The following is a 21071-nucleotide window of genomic DNA, read 5'->3' as shown; positions in this document are numbered from 1 at the left end:
TTTTGCTTGTGTGTTATTTTTGAATTGAAAAAATATGTATCTCTTAGGTACCCCCAAGAGATGAGAGGGACTAAATAAAAATTATTGTCATACAGATATATTTTGCCCATTCATGTTCTTATGTGGATATTTACATTTGAATCCAAAATAATTGCCTTTTTGTCTTTGATTTTCCTGGAAGTTTGGTGTCGTTCCAGCACATACATGAATGACACATGAAAATACCTACAAAACTCAAAGGTGTTACTTTCCTGTCACTAATTTGAAAGCTAGCTGGTTGATTCATCGGGATAGTCAAACTAGGTAATTCAAGTCCCACTTTCTACTCCCAGGCACGAATGATCTGATTTGGCTGTTGGCATGGAAGACCTTACACATATGTTTATGTGATGGAAGCTGAGGAGTAGAGAAACACAAAAAGAAGTAAGTCATGGTCCCTTCCCTCAAGGAACTCAATAGCTAGCTTTTAGCAATGCCTCGTAAACAGTAGCATCCTTCAGCTACACAATGATCTATGAAAAGGTAGTGGGAAAAATTCTATGTTAAATGACTGCATATAGGATATAGAAATACTTTTTAAAAGCAAATACAACCTCCTTTACCTAATCTTCATTCTTGTTATCTCCTATCTCTAGAAACATCCTTTTGTAGTCTTCCTTTAGGGAATTATATGAGCTATAATCATGTCACTGGGAAGCAACAAGAATGTCATTGAGTTTTACATCTTTGCTTGTTCTTTAACCTTGTAGTCTTCCAACGGAATGACTTGTTTACTTCTCTTTCTGCAGCTGGGAATTCTGGACGGAGTCATAGTGATGTGATTTTTCAAAATAACCCCAAATCCTTGTTCCATAACAGAATATCAAAGTATTGTTTAGTTTGGCATAGATTTTACTGATTGCTCTTGACCTAATTATTTTATATCTTTTCAACCTTGATTTGCATTTACCTTATGTTTTACAGTCCCCTTATTTATTTCCTCTCTGTCATTATTTGATCTGCTTCCAATTTTGGAACCTTAAGTGCCTGGAGATACTGTTTCTTTTATTATCGTAAAAGAAAATTTAGTATCATCTGAGGCACTGATATCAGCTCCTCTCCACAGTCTACCTTTGTTTCTCTTTTATAAAATTTCTTGTGCTGAAAAATTATCTGTGCTATTTTCAGAAATGAAAGTTAGACACCAACTGTGCAATTTTTCCAGAGTTAGGGAAAAAACGCCCTGAACCATCTCTCCTCTCAGTCCTAATATAGGGCCTTAACCAGGGCAGGGCTGAGGGTGACTGCTATCTGGCGCTCCCCTCCCTGGGGTGCCTGGAAAATACTAGTGAGCCTTGGCAAATTTCAGCTGCGTGGCTCTGTAGGTAAGAAGATGGGTTTACACACATTATGTTGCCCAGGATACCATTTGCCCTCATTTTGCTGCTGTCTTAATGATTTGGCTTCCAGAGAACATCATTTGCAATCCACTGTCCAACTTGAGATATTCTTTCTGTGGTCACAGAGAGGTGCTTTTATTTGTTGCTTGCCTATTTTTAACATCATCCATGTAAGTAGTTTAGCCTTGTTAGCAAGCATCAGATTCTTAATGGAATGGACTAGTTGAGACTACGTCATAGCACCCAAACAACATAATGTAAGTGCTGACAAAATACGTTACTCTGCTTTTGGCTTTTCTCTCTACAGTTCTATCCCTTCTCTCTTTCCATCAGTTCTCTAATGCTCTCATCTAGTCATTGTCTCAAGGAAAATGTGTATGCTTTCTTTAGCATGGAACCCATATTCTCCCAGGTAGCCTGCTCCATCTGTGACGGTAACGTAGAGACAAATATTACCCCGTGCTTGTCTTGAGGAATTATTACAAAGCTACCTCTCAATAGAAAGACTGACCAAAACACTGGGAAAAAATGAAAGACTACACATTGCAACTCTAGTAACAGGTTACTCACACTACAAAGTGAACCTCACATGGCATGAGACTTGTCGGAGAAGAATTACAGAACAGGATACATCTTACAAACTAAAGCAAAGACAAGAACCAACCAAAAAACCTAAATGCTTTCATTCCTTATGCTGATAAACATCCTTTTTTAAAATTTTATTTTAACAAGCACTTAGTCATAATTATTGTACAGGGAAGGAATTCTGTTCCCCTAAAAGCTGTTTCTGTGACATGTTTCTGCAAGGCAGGTGTTTGGGTCTTTTCCTAAGTGTAGTTTAAAACTGAATTTTCTCAGGGCACCTGGGTGGCTCAGTTGGTTAAGCACTGAACTCCTGATTTCAGCTCAGGTCATGATCTCAAGGTCATGAGATTGTGCTTCACGCTGGGAGTGGAGCCTGCTTAAGATTCTCTCTCTCTTCCCCCTCCCTCTGCCCGCCCCCCAAAATAAATGAAATAAAATTGAATTTTCTCATTCTGAAACTATTTTATAGCTCAGTACAGACAGCCTCTCTACTCAATTTATTCAGATATGCAGTAACTAAAATAATCCTGGTGAGGCAAGCAATTGTTTTGAACACAATGCGTATCCCATCACTTGCTTCCACATTTCCTTTGGGACAACCTTGCAGTTCCCCAACCAGGTCCCTGCCATTTTCTTGCTCTCGCAGTCTCTCTCTGTCTCTTTCTCTTCCTTCCTCCCTCCCCTAACTCCACCCCCAGTACCCAAGGCTTTTCTATGCTAGACATGCCTTTCCAACTTTGTCCAAGACTTCAAGATGTTTTCCCTGATTTATTAATCTATCTTACCACCCCAAAATATAATGTCCTTTGTCCCAGGCACCTAAGATAGAGTTTGCTACACAGGTGGCGCTCAGTGTTTGTTAACGAAAAAAAAAATAGCTAAATGCTAAGCACTACTAATTGGCTATATAAACTCATAACATTTCTTTGTAATATCAAGTCATTTGGTGGTTGAACTGAAATGGTATCCCAGTCGTATTTTTGATGTCCTATCTTTTTAGTAATGCATTTGTTCAGGAGTGATTAATGTGTGAGTGGCTGCATCACAGCTAATTCAACACCAAAGTTTTTCTTGTTGTAAGGTAAATGGAATGAGCATAACAAATCATAAGAAAGAAGAACAAAATGTTTTTCATCCACTGATAAAAGGAACAAATGTAAAGAAATAGCAAAATTAAATCATTACTATGATTTTTCTCTTCAAAAAAAAAATCATTACTATGATTTTTCTCTTCATTTTCCCCCTTTACATAATTTTCAAAAATTTTCACCAATAGTCTTGCAATAAGGTAATTCATCCTGAAGAAAATAGTGAATAACTGCTATAAACTGGATGTCAGTTTTAAAAATATTTGAAATGTGGTTTCACTCATATGTGGAAAATAGAAACAGTGCAGAGGATCATAGGGGAAGGGAGGGAAAACTGAATGGGAAAATGGGACGAAATCAGAGAGGGAGACAAACCACGAGAGACTCTTGACTCTGGGAAACAAACTGAGGTGGGTGGGGGGATGGGGTAACTGGGGGATGGGCCTGAAGGAGGGCACGTGATACGATGAGCACTGGGTGTTGTACGCAACTAATGAATCATTGAACACTACACCAAAAACTAATGATGTCGGCTAATTGAATTTAAATTAAAAAATATTTGAAATGCCTCTAAGAAGGTGGCAGCTAGCACTTCTGATAAAACCACTATCTACCTATGTGATTATGCTGCACGTATAAGGTACTGGAATGTGTCGATGTCAAAACACAGATGTGCGCATACATGCTTTACACTCTAGGAGCCAAAACAACTCAGTTCCCAAACCTCTCACTTCTAACTTATACCTTCAACTTCCACATTGTTGTTCCCCATGGCTCCTAAGTAATGCCTGATTATTCAGATGAAAATGCTATTTGCTATTCTCCCCTCCACCAAAAATTAAGAAACAAATGCAGTCTGACTCATTTTTAGTTTAGTATTCACCATATCACTAACAAAGTAAGGAAAAACCTTCACAAGATAACTAGTATAAATTATTATACTTACAAACTTTAATTTCGGTGAAGAGACTTGATTTCCCTTTAATGCTTTTGCTAAAATAATGTGTACAGGTGAGGTTATGCTGAGGACAACTTAAATTTCTGCAAATATTTCTATTCATGCTTTGGCATATATTAGTTTAAACCATATGGAACTGCATATTTATTGACTAAAAATAGTCAAATATTGGCAATTCCATATGGCTCAACCTAATAGTAGGCTTGGTTTTAGAAGGCACTTATCTGTTGAATAAGAAAATAAATAATTCTTACTGAATGAAGCTGAAGAGCAAATTTACACAAGGGGAATATAATTTTCTAACTTGTAATCTTGCCAAGGTTGCCATTCTCCTTTGCAAATGAGTATCATAGGACTTTTGCTACCCATGATTAGAATTTAAATGGTATGTCTTATGTGATTCCAGGTAGCAGAATTCAGCAAAGTTATTCATTTACATATTTCCAATGAAAATAGGTATTTGGCTGCAGTCAGTCTGCCATGGTGCAAAATAGTATACATCCTGAGGCTAGAATGCTTTGTAGTAGATTTTTCTCCTGTTTTTATTTCATAGCAGGGGACCTGGTAAAGCAGCTCCTGATATCTTTTTAAGTTTGCTTGTAAGTGCAATCATAACCATTCTACTCCTGCGTTGTCTCAAGGACTTTTGATGATGGCTCTAGTGTAGAAATAGTTTCCCTAGAGATCAGGAGCTTATTCTATTAGCTTCAAGATCCTTCATTGTATTTTCAAATATACTTCTGCAATAAAGATAATAGTACATTATCTTTCCCATGTGAGAATGATTTTCTGATATACCCTCAGGTTCTTCTCAGTAAAGATGGTGGATGGCACTTAATTATCCACAGTGTCACACAGCCCTTGTGACCAATGGCAAATACATATTTAGAAGATGGCTTATTGGACCCAAGGGTTCAGTTTAGGAAATGGAATGATTATGAGACTTGCCATCAGAAGATTTGAACTGGGCCTGGACCAGAGATTAATGTTGAACATTTACCACTATGTTACCACAAACAAGTTATTTAACCTCCATCTGCAAAATGAGAATAAAAAATACTTTGGCCTCAAGTGTCCTCAAGCCTTTGGTGAAGGTGAGACGGCAGAGTGTATGACATATGTTTTGTAACCAATGAAGTACCATACACAAAATTATTACGGCCAATGTTGTCATAACAATAACAATGGTTAACTCACTAATCCGCTTCCTCTCCATGGAGTTTATGTTTTAAATGAAAGGCTCAGCCCCTACTTTGGTGATGTTAAAAATAAAAATGATAAGACATCATCAAATGGAGCATGACCTGCTATTCCATCATGGAATGTTTGCTCAGGACTTCACTCTTGATTTTAAAAGCCACAGATGAGTTTCAGTGGTCTCAAGTGCTTCTTATAAAGTCCAGCACATTTAATAGTTATTTTTCCCTCTTTCGGTACACAATAAATATTATTCCTACTTCATAATTTTGTAATCTCAACATGCTTTAGAATTGAGACCCAAATAAATGACAACAATTTATAATTCTCAGTTCAGAGAACTTTAACATCGGTGTTTTCTATGACAAGTTGCAATTAATATAACAAGTGGAACTTGGTTTCCCCAGCTTTTCTGAAATTCTTCTATAATGTGCTACCATAATTAAATACTCATGCACTTATGTCTCTATAATATTTACATGGAAGAAAAGAATTAGTGTAAGCTAAAAATTCTATATAATATTAAATCTTATTCCATCCCTTGCAAATTTCCTTACATGATAGTGATTTTAGCACTGACCCAAAATGGAGTGTATGAAAATACTGTTTTTCAAACAAAAAATACCACTTGTCTAAAAAATGAAGTCTGAAATTTACTGCGATCAAAACTGACAAAAATGTCCAAAGACTAAGACATTAGTTAATTTAGGGGTATAGGTGGCTGTTTTTTCTAACATTGAGATAGATAATGTCAATTCAATCCAGATAGGATTTTACCTAATTGATAATAAAAGAAACAATTTTAAAGAATTAGCATGAGCCAAAATAAAAGAAGAACACAAATTTTAAAAATTTTGATGAACCAAAGAAATAATTCACCTGGCTTTTACTTGATATTTTTGATACAATTACCTGTAACATGGGGAATTGCTGTATCTCTGCCAAATGTAATATTTGATATAATTGTCTATACTTGGGTGAAATGAATCTCTTTGAAGTTATTTAAAACCCTGTTTTCTATTACCCTGGATGAAATTGGTAACTATTTTCAAAAAATATAATTTTATTATTGGTGTTAATAGCCAATTTTAAAAGCTTCAGAAAAGGATTACTGTATTAGGGTATTTGAGAATTTTATTTTAAAAAGTAATTATGTTATTATGATGGGTCTCAAGTCTGTCTAACATAGCCTTGTATGTTTTCTTTTTTTTTTTTTAAAGATTTTATTTATTTATTTGAGAGAGAGAGAGGGAGAGACAGAGAGCATGAGAGGGAGGAGGGTCAGAGGAAGAAGCAGACTCCCCGCTGAGCAGGGAGCCCGATGCGGGACTCGATCCAGGGACTCCAGGATCATGACCTGAGCCGAAGGCAGTCGCTTAACCAACTGAGCCACCCAGGCGCCCAGCCTTGTATGTTTTCTTATGGAAGTGGAAAAATAAGTGAAAGTTTCTTATATTCAGAGGGCTTTTGATGGGGCCTTAAAGCATGTGATTGAAAACAAACACCTATATGATGCTTGAAGCATTCTGGACTTTTATGTCCACTTATACAACAGAAGTTCTGTTGTTGTTTATGAGAGTAACCCACTGTTATGGACTGTATATTTGTGTCCCACCCAAATTCATATGTTAAAACCCTAATCCTCCTGTGACGGCATTTGGAGATAGGGCCTTTGGAGGATAGTTAGGGGTGGTTAGAGGATAGACAGGACTAGGGGTTTTTAGACAGGGGTGGACCTCTCATAATGGGATTAGTGCCTCTATAAGAAGAGACACTAAAAAGCTTCTTTCTCTGCCTTCTCCAGCACGTGAGGAAATCAGAAGAGTCCTCAGCCGGACCCAACCATCCCGGCACTTTGATCTTGAACTTCTTATCCCCAGAACTGAGAAATGTTTGCTGTTTAAGCCACCTGGTCTATGGTGTTTTTGTTATAGCAGCCCGAACTGACTAAGACACCCACATAGAATCAGTGAATTATGTCCCTAAGATGCTCTGGTGAGAAATCTTACCTTACCCTATTTGTCACTGATCTATTTAATATGGGGTAGCCTCTGGGACACCCACAGTCTAGAACACTCAGTCTATAACCATGCCTGGAAGCAAGTTATATGGAATAGCTAATGCCATAATGGATACAAATTATAATTAAAACATTTTTTTCTAAAACCCTCTTAATATAGTTTCTCTTAGGTCTCCTGAAATGTGATTCCTATTAAAATCAAACCAGATATGTGTTTTGAGGATTCATCTCTTAGTAAAACCTGTACTATCTTCCTTATGTGTTTAAAATACTCATTCACTATTTAACCATTTCATACAGTAAAATTTTAGGGTAACTTCTCTTAAGATCCTGGAGAATTTTCACAGTTGTGTGTCTAAATTTATAGTATTATCTTGAGAAGATCTATTGGTCAGTGGAAAAAATAAGATAAATAAAAAGATTACAAAACTAAGAATGCAAATTTTAGAAAAAAAGGAGGGTACAGAATTTTTTCATAACATAAAACATTAAAAGATTAAATCCCTCTAAGTGGAAAAACCAGGCAGCAGCTCAATCCCAGATCTGTGCAAGCTCATGCAGAGAGAAGCAGGGTCTGCTAAGAGGTGAGGCCTCTTGGGCTTGCAGTGCCCAGCAGATTTGCCAAGAAAACCCCAGACACAGAAGAAAATTTTTGTTCTTGTGCCTTTCTGGTGCTCAGAGGATACACTTTCTGGATTCAAATCATAGCTCCAAAAATTACTAGCTTGGAGCTCTAGGCAAATTATTTGACCTCTCTATACCACATTTCCCTCAACTATAAAATGAGACAAGTATTAGTACATATGAGTTTCTACTTGTAAACCCTTGGAGTAGTGCCTGCCATAAAACAAGTGTGTGATAAACATCAGCTATCATTATTATAATCTTCCAGGCCCCGGACTAACCCATGTCAGCACTTGAGACCTTCATCTATTTCTTCTATCTCTTTAAACTCCAGCAAGCTCAAGGTTTATTGTTTGCTTATTCTTTCATTCTGTTTAGTCACCCCCCCCCCCACCCCCGTGCTGATCATACAAAACAGCACAGCAGGGCTCTGCCACTTCCATGCACCCTAGTCTCAATCCAGGCTAAGCCAGCTCAGTCACATTGCAACTAGGGATGAACTTAAGCCAATATTAACTGTTGAACTAGAGAACTTGGAAGCATATTATATAGACAAGGAGGCAGTACCATAAATGACCTACTTTGATCTTTATTATAGTCAGGTGAACTGGCTGGCACACACATTGGACAGTTTACTCATCTGTCTAAGCGCCATGTTTAATCAATGGCAAAGCTGTATCTGAAAGCCAAATCTAGTGAACACCCTAAAAGACAGCAAGCTGTACTTTCGTGCCTTCTACTACAACCCTGTACTACCTTACCTAGCTTAACAGAAGCATAAATTTCTTCTGTTTATTCATTTTAATAAATCTTGGTAGATTCTCTTCCATAAAACTGAGATAACCAGCCCTGAAGTATTGGTGCTACCTCCTCAAGATTCCATTCTTGCTTGCTTTCTCTGGTCTTCATGATTTTTCAATAATACTGTATTAATTTGTCAAGGATTTACTGATACTTTCTAGCACAATATTGCTAAGGGGAAACTATAAACTGATCAACAGAAAGGAAGAACACAATCCTCTCAATTTTATCTTTATTACAAAGGTCTGTTTTTAAATGAATTACGAATTTTATGTGTGCATAATTCTAAAATATTTCAAAGTGCTCTGTGTATTCTAACTAGAGTTGAAATTTGCTGTTTTGGAGGATGCCAGGTAAAACTCATTGTAATGAGGTACTTTCTCATGTTGTTGTTCAAGGTACTGACTGGTACCATGTTGGTCAATACAAGAATTATTTTTAGAGAAAGGAAGTCTGAAACCCTAAATAAGCATTTCTCTAAATGTCTATTCATAACAAATTAGTGATACCTGGATGCTTTTCCATAAAGGAACAACTCCAAGGATAATTGTGAAAGGCTCATTCCTCATTTCCACACAAACTGACTCATGCAATCATGCTATACCCTCAACATTATTACATCAAAGAAAGATCTCAGAAACAGTTTTAAATACATGGTTGGGTTCATTTCTTCATTCTCCAGTATTTGCAGTTCTAAGAATCACCATAATGTCAGGTGATGAAAAGAGGAAGAGAAATATTCTGTGTATATAAAATTCTGTCACATAGGAAATCAAAATTATATCAAAGCTCTACATATAGCTTACAGGGGGAAAAAAGGTGTCTTCAAGAATTAATGATGGTTTCTCAGGGATTTTTATATAAGCCTGCCATGTTTCAAAAGCAGAATCAAAGTGAATCTAAATTCCATTTGAGTTGTAATCCAGAAGAGTGGTAAGGAGAGGAAATCATATGTAAATAACTTCTCCTCTGTATGAGGAAATGGAAGCAAAATTACTATGGTAACCATGCATATTTAGTTAGCAGTCTACTGACAACCCAAAGAAATTAAAAAGGAATAATCCCAGCCAGAGAAAGGGGAGAATCTCATATAAAGGAAAAACATTGATGACGATTTTAATTCTAGGACTCCTAAAGTAGTGCATCCCCATCCTTGTCGATAGTAGTAATGTGATTCTCCTCTTTCAGCCACCTCTTCAACCATCCATAACCTAGTTATAGCTCAAATTTTATTTACTCAACTCAAACCTACCCAGAGATTCAGTCAGCCAAAGCCAATCATGTTTCCTGACAGAAAAACAGAAGTCTCTTTAGTTAGAAGTATTGCAGCCAGAATGACTGATACTCTTTCCTTAAATAGCTGATGATCAGTTCTTCTCCAGAGTTCAGGAAGGCTGGAAATAATCTCAACAACAAGTTAGGAGAAGGGACATCAAAATCACCAGGACTACTTGTTTAAAATATACCTACAGCTTCCAAAACCCTTCCCAAATCTACCCAATTATAAAGCCTGAACCCAGAAATAGCTCTTTCAAATGCCCCCAGTGATGATGTCCAAGTAAAGCTGAGCTTGGGAGGAACGAGTGCTGCAAGCATGGTCTTCAGTGGTGTCTCTAAGTGGTGGTTCTTATTAGCAGGTCTCAAAAGTGTCTTGGGGCAAATGTTTCCAGCAGAGGCAGCTACTATCAGCTCTGGTTGGAACTGACTCCCTGTTGCACTCCTGGAGAGATATATCTATGTAGCTGTTCCCACCACAGCTTTTCTCTTGGCCTCAAAGTAAAGGAGGGCCCCTGGAGTCTTGCTTCATACCCTACAACTCCTATTAGGAAGCTCAGGATCATTTTCTCAAAGCAAGGCGAGGCATGTTGTCTGCTAAGCCCTCTCTTGGCATTACTGATACACAATTTTTCTAAAATGAAAATCCTTGCAGGCTTTTGCTCAAAGCCTTCTGTTTACAGTTTGGGTAACAACATACTGGGTCAAATTATTATACCTCCATTATCCTCTATTATCTCTCTTTTGCCAGGCCCTAAGACTTGATCATATCATAGCTCAGAGTGAACTCTTCTCCCTCTGGGTGCAAGCACAGGATGCTAGACTGCTGGACTAATCTCTTTCTTGGAAGTAGTTGAATCTAGTTGTCTAGGGGACTGGATATGTGCCCTAAAGTATCCTTCTGGTGAATCCACACGATCAACATTTGTTGATCTCTTTCAGGAAATGTGAGGTAGAGGGCAGAGAAGGGGCCAATCCAGACAGTGGAGGGAAAAGAGTGGGGGTGGCTGGAGCAACAAATAAAGTAGAAAAAATAAGCAGAGATCATGCTGCTAAAATTCAAGAGACCAGAAGGAAAAGCCAAATGGTTTCTAATAATGACATGGACAAAGGGCTGTATTAAAGTGTAGATAACAGAAGAAGCTGAACTTGAGTGCTATAATATTGAAGGATATTATCAAAGGATTTTAATAGACCAGTGAGGAATTTACCTCAGGTACCCTTCAGGTCTAAAATGATGGACTTTTCATCTGAAGTATAATATTCTAGAATGTTCTAAATATTTTAACATGTTCCCAAAATTCTCCAGACAAGTAACAATGTAATAAACCTTAGACTCCATAGATTTGATATTAGTCACAGAAGGCTATTTTCTATAAATATTCGATACCTATAACACAAACATTATTGCTTAATTAGTGTGTTAAAATTGAGACATGTTTATTTTATAATGCCTTGTTTTATGGGTGGGCCTTAAAAATACTTTGTTCTTATTTCTCTTATTCTCTGACTTAAATTTATATTTAAAGTGTATTGAGAAGGACTGGAAGCAAATGATCATCAATGCTTAGTCAAAAATACATATTTCAAGTCATAGCGAATATTAGACACTGTTGTCCAAAATAAAAATTTACCTAGAAGCACAATAAGACTGGGCCACCTGGGTGGCTCAGTCAGTTAAGCGTCTGACTCTTGATTTTGGCTCAGGTCATGATTTCAGGGTCCTGAGACTAAGCCCTGTATCAGGCTCCTTGCTGGGCATGGGGCCTGCTTAAGATTCTCTCTCTCTCCCTCTGCCCCTCCTCACCTTTCTCTCTCTAAAACAAAACAAAACAAAACAAAACAAAACAAAACAAAAAACAACAAAAAACCAAAAACACAATAAGACTTATAAACCAATAAAAAGGAAATAGACAAAAGATGTGCACAAAGAAAGAAGAGTGATGCTGTGAAAAAGCTGTTTCACCTCTGTGATATTCTTCCCCAAAACCCAGAAGCCCAGTTAAATCATGAGAAAACATCAGAGAATGCAAAATGATTAATATGCCACAAAACACTTGACCAGTACTCTTAAAAGTGATGGAGAAAAATAAGGGAAGATTAGGAAATTTTCATAAATCAGAGGAGACTAAGAAGACACAGTGATGAAAACACAATTAGATATCCCAATTTGGATCCCAGGAAACAAAAAAGACCTTAATGATAACATGAATGAAATCATGTATCAGTGTATCAAAGTAATGTATCAATGTTAATTTCTTAGTTTTGACAGATGCATGATAGCTTTGTAAGGTATTAACAGGAGTGGAGCTGGGTAAAGTCGACGTGGGGATTCTCTATACTCTTCTTACGTTTATGTAAATCTAAAATGATTCCAAAATAATTCTTAAAAAATGCATATGAGACTATGTTTCTTTTTATGGTAGATTCTATAATTAGTGTTAATACACTCAATGATAAGAGCTAGACCAAGTGGAGAAACATGTCAAAACATTTACTTAAAGTCATCAGAGAGTTATCAAGAGGGTAGAATACCACCTTCTCAATATCAAGGAGAAGAAAGATGTCTAAAGAGGTAATTGGCATATCGTGATAGCTTCTGTTTGGTGGGCCTTTCCCTATCCAGAAGGCATGGCTGAGAGACTAAGCAGTGCTTTGACGGCCTTAGTGTATTAGGAAGACAGGACTTGTATGGGTGGGACTTTGGTAAATCCCACATACTTTGGTTTAGACTCCAAAAACAGGAAGCCTAAAGTAAACTGGAATTAAAGCAGCTGTTACTGGGTTACAGCACAGCTTTGAGTCATCTAAGTCCCAGAAATTTTACTCCCTAAAATTGTATTTTTAAAAAAATTTTTTATTTAAGTTCAATTCAAATAACATATAATGTATTATTAGTTTCAGGGGTATTTTCATAGAATTTAGGGTTCTAATTGTAGGGTTGCAGCTTTCAGGGGTAGAATTTAGTGATTCATCAGTTGCATATAACACCTAGTGTTCATTACATCAAGTCCATCCTTAATGCCCCTCACCCAGTTACACCATCCTGCACCCACGTCCCCTTCAGCAACCCTCAGTTTGTTTCCTGTAGTTAAAAGTCTCTTATGCTTTGTCTCCCTCTCTGATTTCATCTTATTTTATTTTTCCTTCCCTTCCCCTATGTTCATCTGTTTTATTTCTTAAATTCCACATATGAGTAAAATCATCTGATATTTATTAAGATCATCCATACTGCCATTGCCTGGCCAAAGCATCAGAAAATCCTCACAATATCTTAGGCCTCAAATTATTTCCACATACATATTTTAAAATATAACTTCTGTTATGCAAAAATAATCAGAAACATGAAGATATAAGACATCATAAAAAAGAATCAGCAGATCAGATAACATATAGCCACAGAGGCCAGATATTAGAATTATCAAACAAAAACTCTTAATAATTGTTACTTTATGCTAAATAAGATAAAGACAAAATACTAAAAATGTAAACATAACCTTGTTAAACATATATATAAATACATAACATTTCAATATAAAACTAGATGCTAAACTATTTGAAAATGAAACAAAGATAAATTCTATGGGATGCCTGTGTGGCTCAGTTGTTAAGCATCTGCCTTCAGCTCAGGGATCATGACCTGGGTCCTGAGATTGAGCCCCAAATTGGGTTCCTTGCTCAGTGGGAAGCCTGCTTCTCCCTCTCCTGCTCCCCCTACTTGTGTTCCCTCTCTCACTGCCTCTTTTTCTATCAAATAAATAAAAATCTAAAAAAAAAAAAAAAAGAAATGGATAAATTCTAAAACTGAAAAATGTAATAAATGAAATTAAGAATCCTCTGAACAGTTTTAATAGCAGATTTTACATAGCTAAAGAGAGACTTAGTGAACTGGATGTAAGCCAGAAGAAAATATCTAAAATGAAGAACGAAGGCCAAAAGGATGAGTGTATACAAAAGAGAGTATAAGATATACAGTGAGAAGTTCCAATTTACTAACTGTATTTATAGAGGAGACAGAATGGAAAGGAACAGTATTTGGACAGTTAATGGTTGAATTATTTCCTGAACTGATGAAAGATGTAACTTTGCAAATATACTAACCAAATAAATCTTAATACAGATATTAAAAAGGTATCATCTATAGCAGTGCTGCTCAAAACTTTGTGAAATGATGGAAATGTTCTATTCTGCATAATTCAATGTGGTAACTGCTAGTCACATCAGGCTGTTGAGCACCTGATATGTGGCTGTGTAACTGAGGACTGGAATTTTCATTCTATTTGAGTTAATGCAATCTAAATTTAATAACCCCATATGGCAAGTGACTATTGTATTGAGGAGTGCCGTTCTGGAGCATCATAATAAAACTACTGAAAAACAAAAACAAAGATAAAAGTCTTTAAAGAAATCAAAGAAAACAGATAGAAAATAGAGAATTATTCAATAGCTAACTTTTCTATATTAACAATGGAAACCAGAAGACAAACAAATGTGCCAAAAGAAAAAAAGCTGCAACCCTACAATTCTATACCTAATAAAAATATCCATCAACATTGGAAGTAAATTCTGTTATATGCCTAGTTTAACCCATATTCCATTTTGGAAATAAATTTGCATACTGGCCTTGAAATTGTGAGAAACCAAGAGTTGTTTCTGGTTTACCTGTATTCTGAGAAGTGACCTTCTCAGTGTGGCTCCTTTGGCTTACCTGGGGGAGTTTGTCACTCTCTGTAAACATTTCTGTTGTAGGATTTATATAATTTTTTTTTTTTTTTTTGCATTTACTGGTTTTATGTTTGTTTTTCTTACTTGAATATGACTTCACTTCTCTGGGAAGTTTTGAACATAAGCACTAATAATTATATTTCAGGTGGTATCCAAAAAGCATCATTTTATAATGAAAAGTTAGTAAGATTTATTTCACAGTCACTGGTCTGAGAAATATTGGAGCCAAACATCCAAAAATTTTAGAATATTTCCACATGTTATATTGTAGATGATAGCCAAAATTGTATTACTTTAGGACATAAAGATGTCCTAGGATAATTTATATATTAAACTAATTCATGTATTAAAGAAATTCAATCACAGAAAGATCAAGTGACCAGCCCAAGATACCACAAAAACTAGAGGCAAGACCAGAACCCAGTCTTCTAAGCTCACATATGTTCTTCTATATTGTGACACCTCAGAATTAGGACTCTTTCTACTTGTCCTGGATCCAGCATCTCTGTCTCCTCTAAACTCTTGAGTTTATCAATTACCAACTCTAAAAAAAAGAAAAAAAATCAACTTCCAGTCTTCACTAGAGTATGGAAAAACATCAGTCTGGGAGGTCAGGGGAACTGGATACCTGGATTCTTATCTCAGTTTTGTTACCAGTGAGCTGGAAGTCTTGGCGAATATATCTCACCTACCTTCCCTGGATCCGTTTATTCCAAGAAGTAACATGTTTCACAGAGTAAGCTATATATATTGAGACAGGTATTTTAGGAGAGGTCTGAATTTAATTCTTACTCTTAAATACTACCACTGTATTTCAAATATTCTGAATTACTTTCTTTTCCTAACATCCACTTTCCTACGAGAAAGGAATAGGCTTAAATGTCATAAAGAAATTTGAGTAACTTGTTCCTAATAGCCACCATCGACAAGTGGTTTTCAGTGTGTCTAGGAGTGCAAACAATAGAACCAGCTAAGCAAACAAACGACATACCTCTTCCATGTTGGCAGGCTGACATGGTCTAAAGGATGGAGAACTACCATCAATGTAGGGAGAGCAAACTTTGGGGATATGCATGTAAACCTGTAGGTTACACATCTATGTAGGTACATTTTACACTGTTCAACCAGTTTTTGAATTGGACCATTTTTTCAAGGTAAAAAAATAGCTTTATAAATATTAGATAATTATTAGTTCTGGTAAGCACTAGATCCAGGGGAAAAATAATCAAGATTCAACTCATATATATTATCTCTGCATTTTCCTCCTTACTCCCATATCCTCAGGCCAATCTGGCCAGGATTTCGATGCCTCTGGGCACAAAGCAGGTTGAACAGCTGTTTGACTCACTGCATTTGACTCCTTGTCATTTGGCAGATTGAAATCTCTGCTGAGAGCACCATTTGGAACTTTTCTTTCCCAAAACTGATATTTTTTGAACAGGGGATTTGAAATACTGTGAGGCACTAGTACACGTTCATAGAATAATAGTGCCTAAGAGAGTGTGATCGATTGATGTCAAAAGTCTAACTTTCCCGAAAAGTGTTTAAAAAGATAATCCTCGACTGGCTGAGGTGGGCCTGATATAATATGAATATGGGTTTACTGAAAATGTGAATATAAAAAATGATACTAGCTTCAGGTGTGTGGATGTGTGAGGAGAGACTATCAGATTTGAGTATAAATTGAGATGTATACAAGCAGGTAGGACAAAAGTAGCCAGGCCAAACCCACTGAAGGGAGATAGATTAGGGAAAGACTAGAGAATCCAAGAGAATCACTAAGTCACGGTTTGGGATTTGAGAGGAGGACTGACTCCAACTACTACTAACAATAATGGTTATTATTATTATTATTTATTTAATATAAAAATAGTTAATGCTTACAGAACATTTAGTATAGGTCTGTCAACACTGTTGTCCTGCTTCAAATATAATAATTTATTTAATTTTCTTAATGATCATATGAAATAAGATCTATTATTATTTTTCCCAATTTATGGAGATGAAACTGAAGCACAGAGAATTTCAGTCACTGGCTCAAGATCACACAGATGGTAACAGGTGAAGCCATGGTTTGAATAAATGTAAAATCTTAACTGAAGGGTAAGAGATGCTACAGAGAAGCTGAATACTTTTGAATTAAGCATATAAGAAGCCTGACCACAAACAAACCAAAAATCCACGCTAGCCCTACGTGGCGAGAACTGAAAAACATGCAAAACCCAACAGAATTCCCTTTTATTTAGGTCCTTCATATCGACTATATTTCTCCCTAAATTTCATCTCTTTTGTCCCCATCTTGAGACCAGAATACACACAGATCTAAGGCTCAATCTTTGTGAAGGTCTCAATCTTTCTCCAATTATTGGCAATCTCATCGTCAAAAAAGTCTCTTTATATGTGAAATTAATCATTGACTTTCTGACTTAAACCCGCTTCCGCTTTTCTGATCTTTATTGGGAGACACATACTGGATGAAGGTAGTTAAAATTCTAATCACCTTTGGTTTTTCCTTTTAATATTTATTTAATAATTATATATATAATAAAATAAATAATAAATTAAATTTAATAAAAATTTAATAAATAAAAATAAATAAAATCTATTTAATAATATTTATTTAATATTTATTTAATAACTCATTTAAATGTACTTCTGCTAAATCCTATTTTAAAATCTCCCTGACATTAATTACTGATATATTCCCATCTTTCTGACAGGCCTACTTAAATGTACTTATAGTGAGTTTTCCCCTCTTACCTCTCCATTTTCCAAGGGGTGTATCTTGGAATAAAAGGAAGTGCAGATGACCTCATCGTCTTTGGCATAGGATGGTGGTCCAGTGCGGGGGTAAATACTGTAGAGACTTAGACACTCGGTGTCTGTCACGGCATGATACTGCCAGGGCTTGTAGTCAACATTATCAAGCGAGCGTTCCAAAATCCAGTTTCCAGGCCGAGGGGAGTTTGCTGCTTTCACAATCACATATGCAATCTGGAACACCTGGGGAACAGTGATGACAACAACAGGCAACTTTGAATTCCAAAGTAGTCGCACCATTTTTTAGCAAATATAAAGCTTAATGCTACAGATTTTATTTCAGATTTTATTCCATAACCCTATTATGTTCTCTGAAATGATTTTACTGTTACATGTTCATGTTTAATACCTTTTGCCAAAATGAGATGTTTCATCTTGACAGCCATGGCTTTCAAGGCAATGGGCTAAGATTAGATTTTAGGTCTCTAACAAATCATTGACATCATTTCATCTGGTTTTTAAAATCCCATTATAATCATGATCACCTAAAGCATTCATTACACAACAATTACTCACCTTACTGTGTTAGAAAGTATAAAGTATGAATTAGAAATTCCATGTGTGGATAAGTGCTTGAAGTTTAGAAAATATACTCATATCACCTAATCCTCAGAAAAGTACGATGCAGGAGGAATTAGGTGCTGTTATGAAGAGCAAAAACAACATAGAGCTTTAGAGGCTCACTCCCGTGTTCAAATTGTGGTCTCAGCATTTATGTGACCTTGGACAGATGATTTTACTTTTCCAACATTAGCTTCCTTTTCTACAAATTAGGGGAGGTAATAGGTACAGTATTGAGTGACAACTTGAGTCAAATGATATAATGTCTGCAAAGTACCTGGCAAAGGACTTGTAAATACTCAATAAATGTCAATTATTCTACAACCCCCAAATGGAAAATAATGGAGAAGAAATTCTAGGACCTGCAGACAACTGATTGAAACCGGAACATATTAAGTGAAGGGTGAATATACTTTTTGTACAAGAAGTAAACATGTATCGGAGCACTGGGTGTTATACGCAAACAATGAATCATGGAACACTACATCAAAAACTAATGATGTAATATATGGTGATTAACATAATAAAAAAAGTTAAAAAAAGTAAACATGTATTTTTTAAAAAAGGAAAATAAAGAGAAAGACATGAAGTTATTGTATGTCAGCAGACATGACAAGTAAGCAGAATGTAGCAAAATCCTTTATTTTGAAATCTACGTAAAATATGAAGGCATAAAAAGTAAACATTCTAGATGTTTTGTGATAGCACATAACCAATGTAGTCCAAAAGAATAATGCACAAACATTATTGAGTGACATTTATATGCAATGCCCTGGGTAGAAAGATAGATATAAAAATTACAGTCCTACCATCCATGGGTTGATAATATATTGCAGTAAAGAGACACATAAAAAGTACACTAATAATAAAACAACATGATATGTTTTTGTTTATTAAATGCTATGAAATATGGAGAGCCTGAAAAAAACACTAAGCTCTGAGTAATTAGAATCACTGGAATGGTACAAGTGGGAGGATGGACCCACTAAAATGTGACTAAAGGACCCACTGGACAACAGAGGGAATTGTGAAAGAAATGTTCTAGAAATAAACTTCATCAGCTTCATAGTTTTGACATGAGACCTTCATGAATGCATGTACAGTGTCCATGGTCAACTCCAAGGGACCAAACTTAAAAATATGAAAATATGGTACAGAAGGGGCAAAACAAATAGTTCTGAGGCTGGGCTTTTGTGGTCTTTACAAGAACATGGACACAGGTGTGCTGTGAGGGGAAACATGAGCCATCAAATGATTGAAACTAGGGCTAGTATTGGCCTTTTAGGCACAGTTGTGGAAAAACTATTAAAATTCTGAAACAAATTTCTGTACTTGTTGGTAGATCACTGCTGCCCAAGCCTCCCAAATGCCTCCTCTCCCCTGAGACCATCTTGTTAACCTCAGCATAACAAAGAACAGCCAAGACATCTGCTCTGATTGGTCTGGGCTTTGACGGTTCTGTCTTATTGCCTATCAATTCAGGTGGGAAATATTATAATTTATATTTACAAAGGTGTACAGGAAAGTATAAGTGCAAACTGACACACATATGTATGTATGTATGTATGTATCTATGTATGTGCTTTGATATTTTGAGGAAGAATATGCATGTACGTGTTAAAGCTATTACTACCTCAGAGGTTTGAGAATAAGGAGTCGAGGAGGAGGAGAGATTTGACTTTCCATCCAATATCCTGCTATATTAATGTATTAACATAAATCTCTTAGTTTTTAATAAAGTTATTTTTTAAAATAAAGAATAATTAAAGCCAAATTCTCTCTCAGAGAAAGAATAAGAGTAGGAGTAAGATGGAACATACTCTATTAATCCTTATCCAAAGTATTTGTTGTTTCTGCATTTTTTTGGTGTTATTCAGAAGGAATTATTTCTCTTAGACACTCCATATTCAACAACTGATGCACATGGAATTTTTTTAATAAATAAATTCACCGAGGAACATACCAATTGGTTAATCTGATACAACATGGAGATAGTTCTTTCAACTATAAACATAAAGCTCTGATCTCAGTTTCTGGTAATCCTAAAGTATTCGTGGCAAGGTTTGTAAAATGATAAAAAATATATATATAAGTAACTAAATTGTGAGCTCCTAAAGGGCAGAGACTATAGTTTTTATATCTTTAAAGATGTTACAATCCTTACTACAACTCTTTTGAAATAGTGGGCGTTCAATATTAATTACATTTAGTTGCATAAGCAGAATCACTGCAACATACTACCAGGTTACTTCTATTAGCTTAATACTTTTTTTCCTGTTATATCTTGATGCCCAGTCAACACTAGGATATTTTTTCACTTGTGGGAACCAAGACATACATTGTTTGGGTGTTCATCATATTATATGTCTTATGAGCCGAGAAAATTACTTAAACTCTTTTACCCTTTGTTTCACAATGTTTGTTTTCCAATGTCAAAACCATGGAAGACATAATAAGATGATGAAAACGAAACACTGCATGTTCCTTGGAAAAAGAATCTGCATAAATTTTTTAAATTAACGTGTTTCCATTCAGAAAAAAAATTGCACACAGCTATTTTTTTAAGATAGAAAACAAAAAGAAAAATAAGAAAGCATAATTAGGGATCATAGGTACCCAATAATAAAAATAAAGACACACTGAGGTTACAAATAAAGAACTTTGTTCAAAAAGCCGATCAGCAAGCAAATATAGGAAGAGGCCAAATTCTCTTTGAGCTACAGTGTGGATTTATGACTTCGAAACTTCTGTGTTGGCTCTGGAATAATAGATGAAATCCATGAAACAAAGTTATACTAGAAACCCCACAGATCCTTTCTATAATTCAACATAACAGCCAGCACTAAGTGACACGGAAAAGCAGGCATTGCCTTAGAGAATATTAGAGGAGCCCCACTTTAAAACAATATCCCTCTTTCATTTATTTTCTGCGGATTCTTTCACATTTCACGCAAAATTGATTAAATTAGTTGGCATGCAGTATTTTGAATAAACTTTCAAAAATGTGGTGGACAGCATTATTGCAAAACACAATGAAT

At 35.9% G+C, this 21071-nt stretch overlaps 1 protein-coding gene across 1 annotated transcript in view; it reads right to left on the bottom strand.

Moving 5' to 3' along the window:
* The window catches only part of LAMA2 (laminin subunit alpha 2), a 621471-nt gene that overhangs the window by 391988 nt on the left and 208412 nt on the right, over nt 1-21071 (bottom strand). Inside the window, exon 4 of the mRNA XM_045865518.3 lies at nt 17413-17655. Coding sequence (XP_045721474.2) covers nt 17413-17655 — 243 coding nt within the window. The remainder of the gene's footprint in view (nt 1-17412; nt 17656-21071) is intronic.

Source organism: Mirounga angustirostris, unplaced genomic scaffold (assembly GCF_029215605.1).
Source record: "Mirounga angustirostris isolate CCGP_5_RB_7025 unplaced genomic scaffold, mMirAng1.0.hap1 SCAF_8, whole genome shotgun sequence".
NCBI classification, from domain to species: domain Eukaryota; kingdom Metazoa; phylum Chordata; class Mammalia; order Carnivora; family Phocidae; genus Mirounga; species Mirounga angustirostris.
Note: the sequence above shows the minus strand (reverse complement) of the source record. Positions and strands in the feature narration are given on the sequence as shown.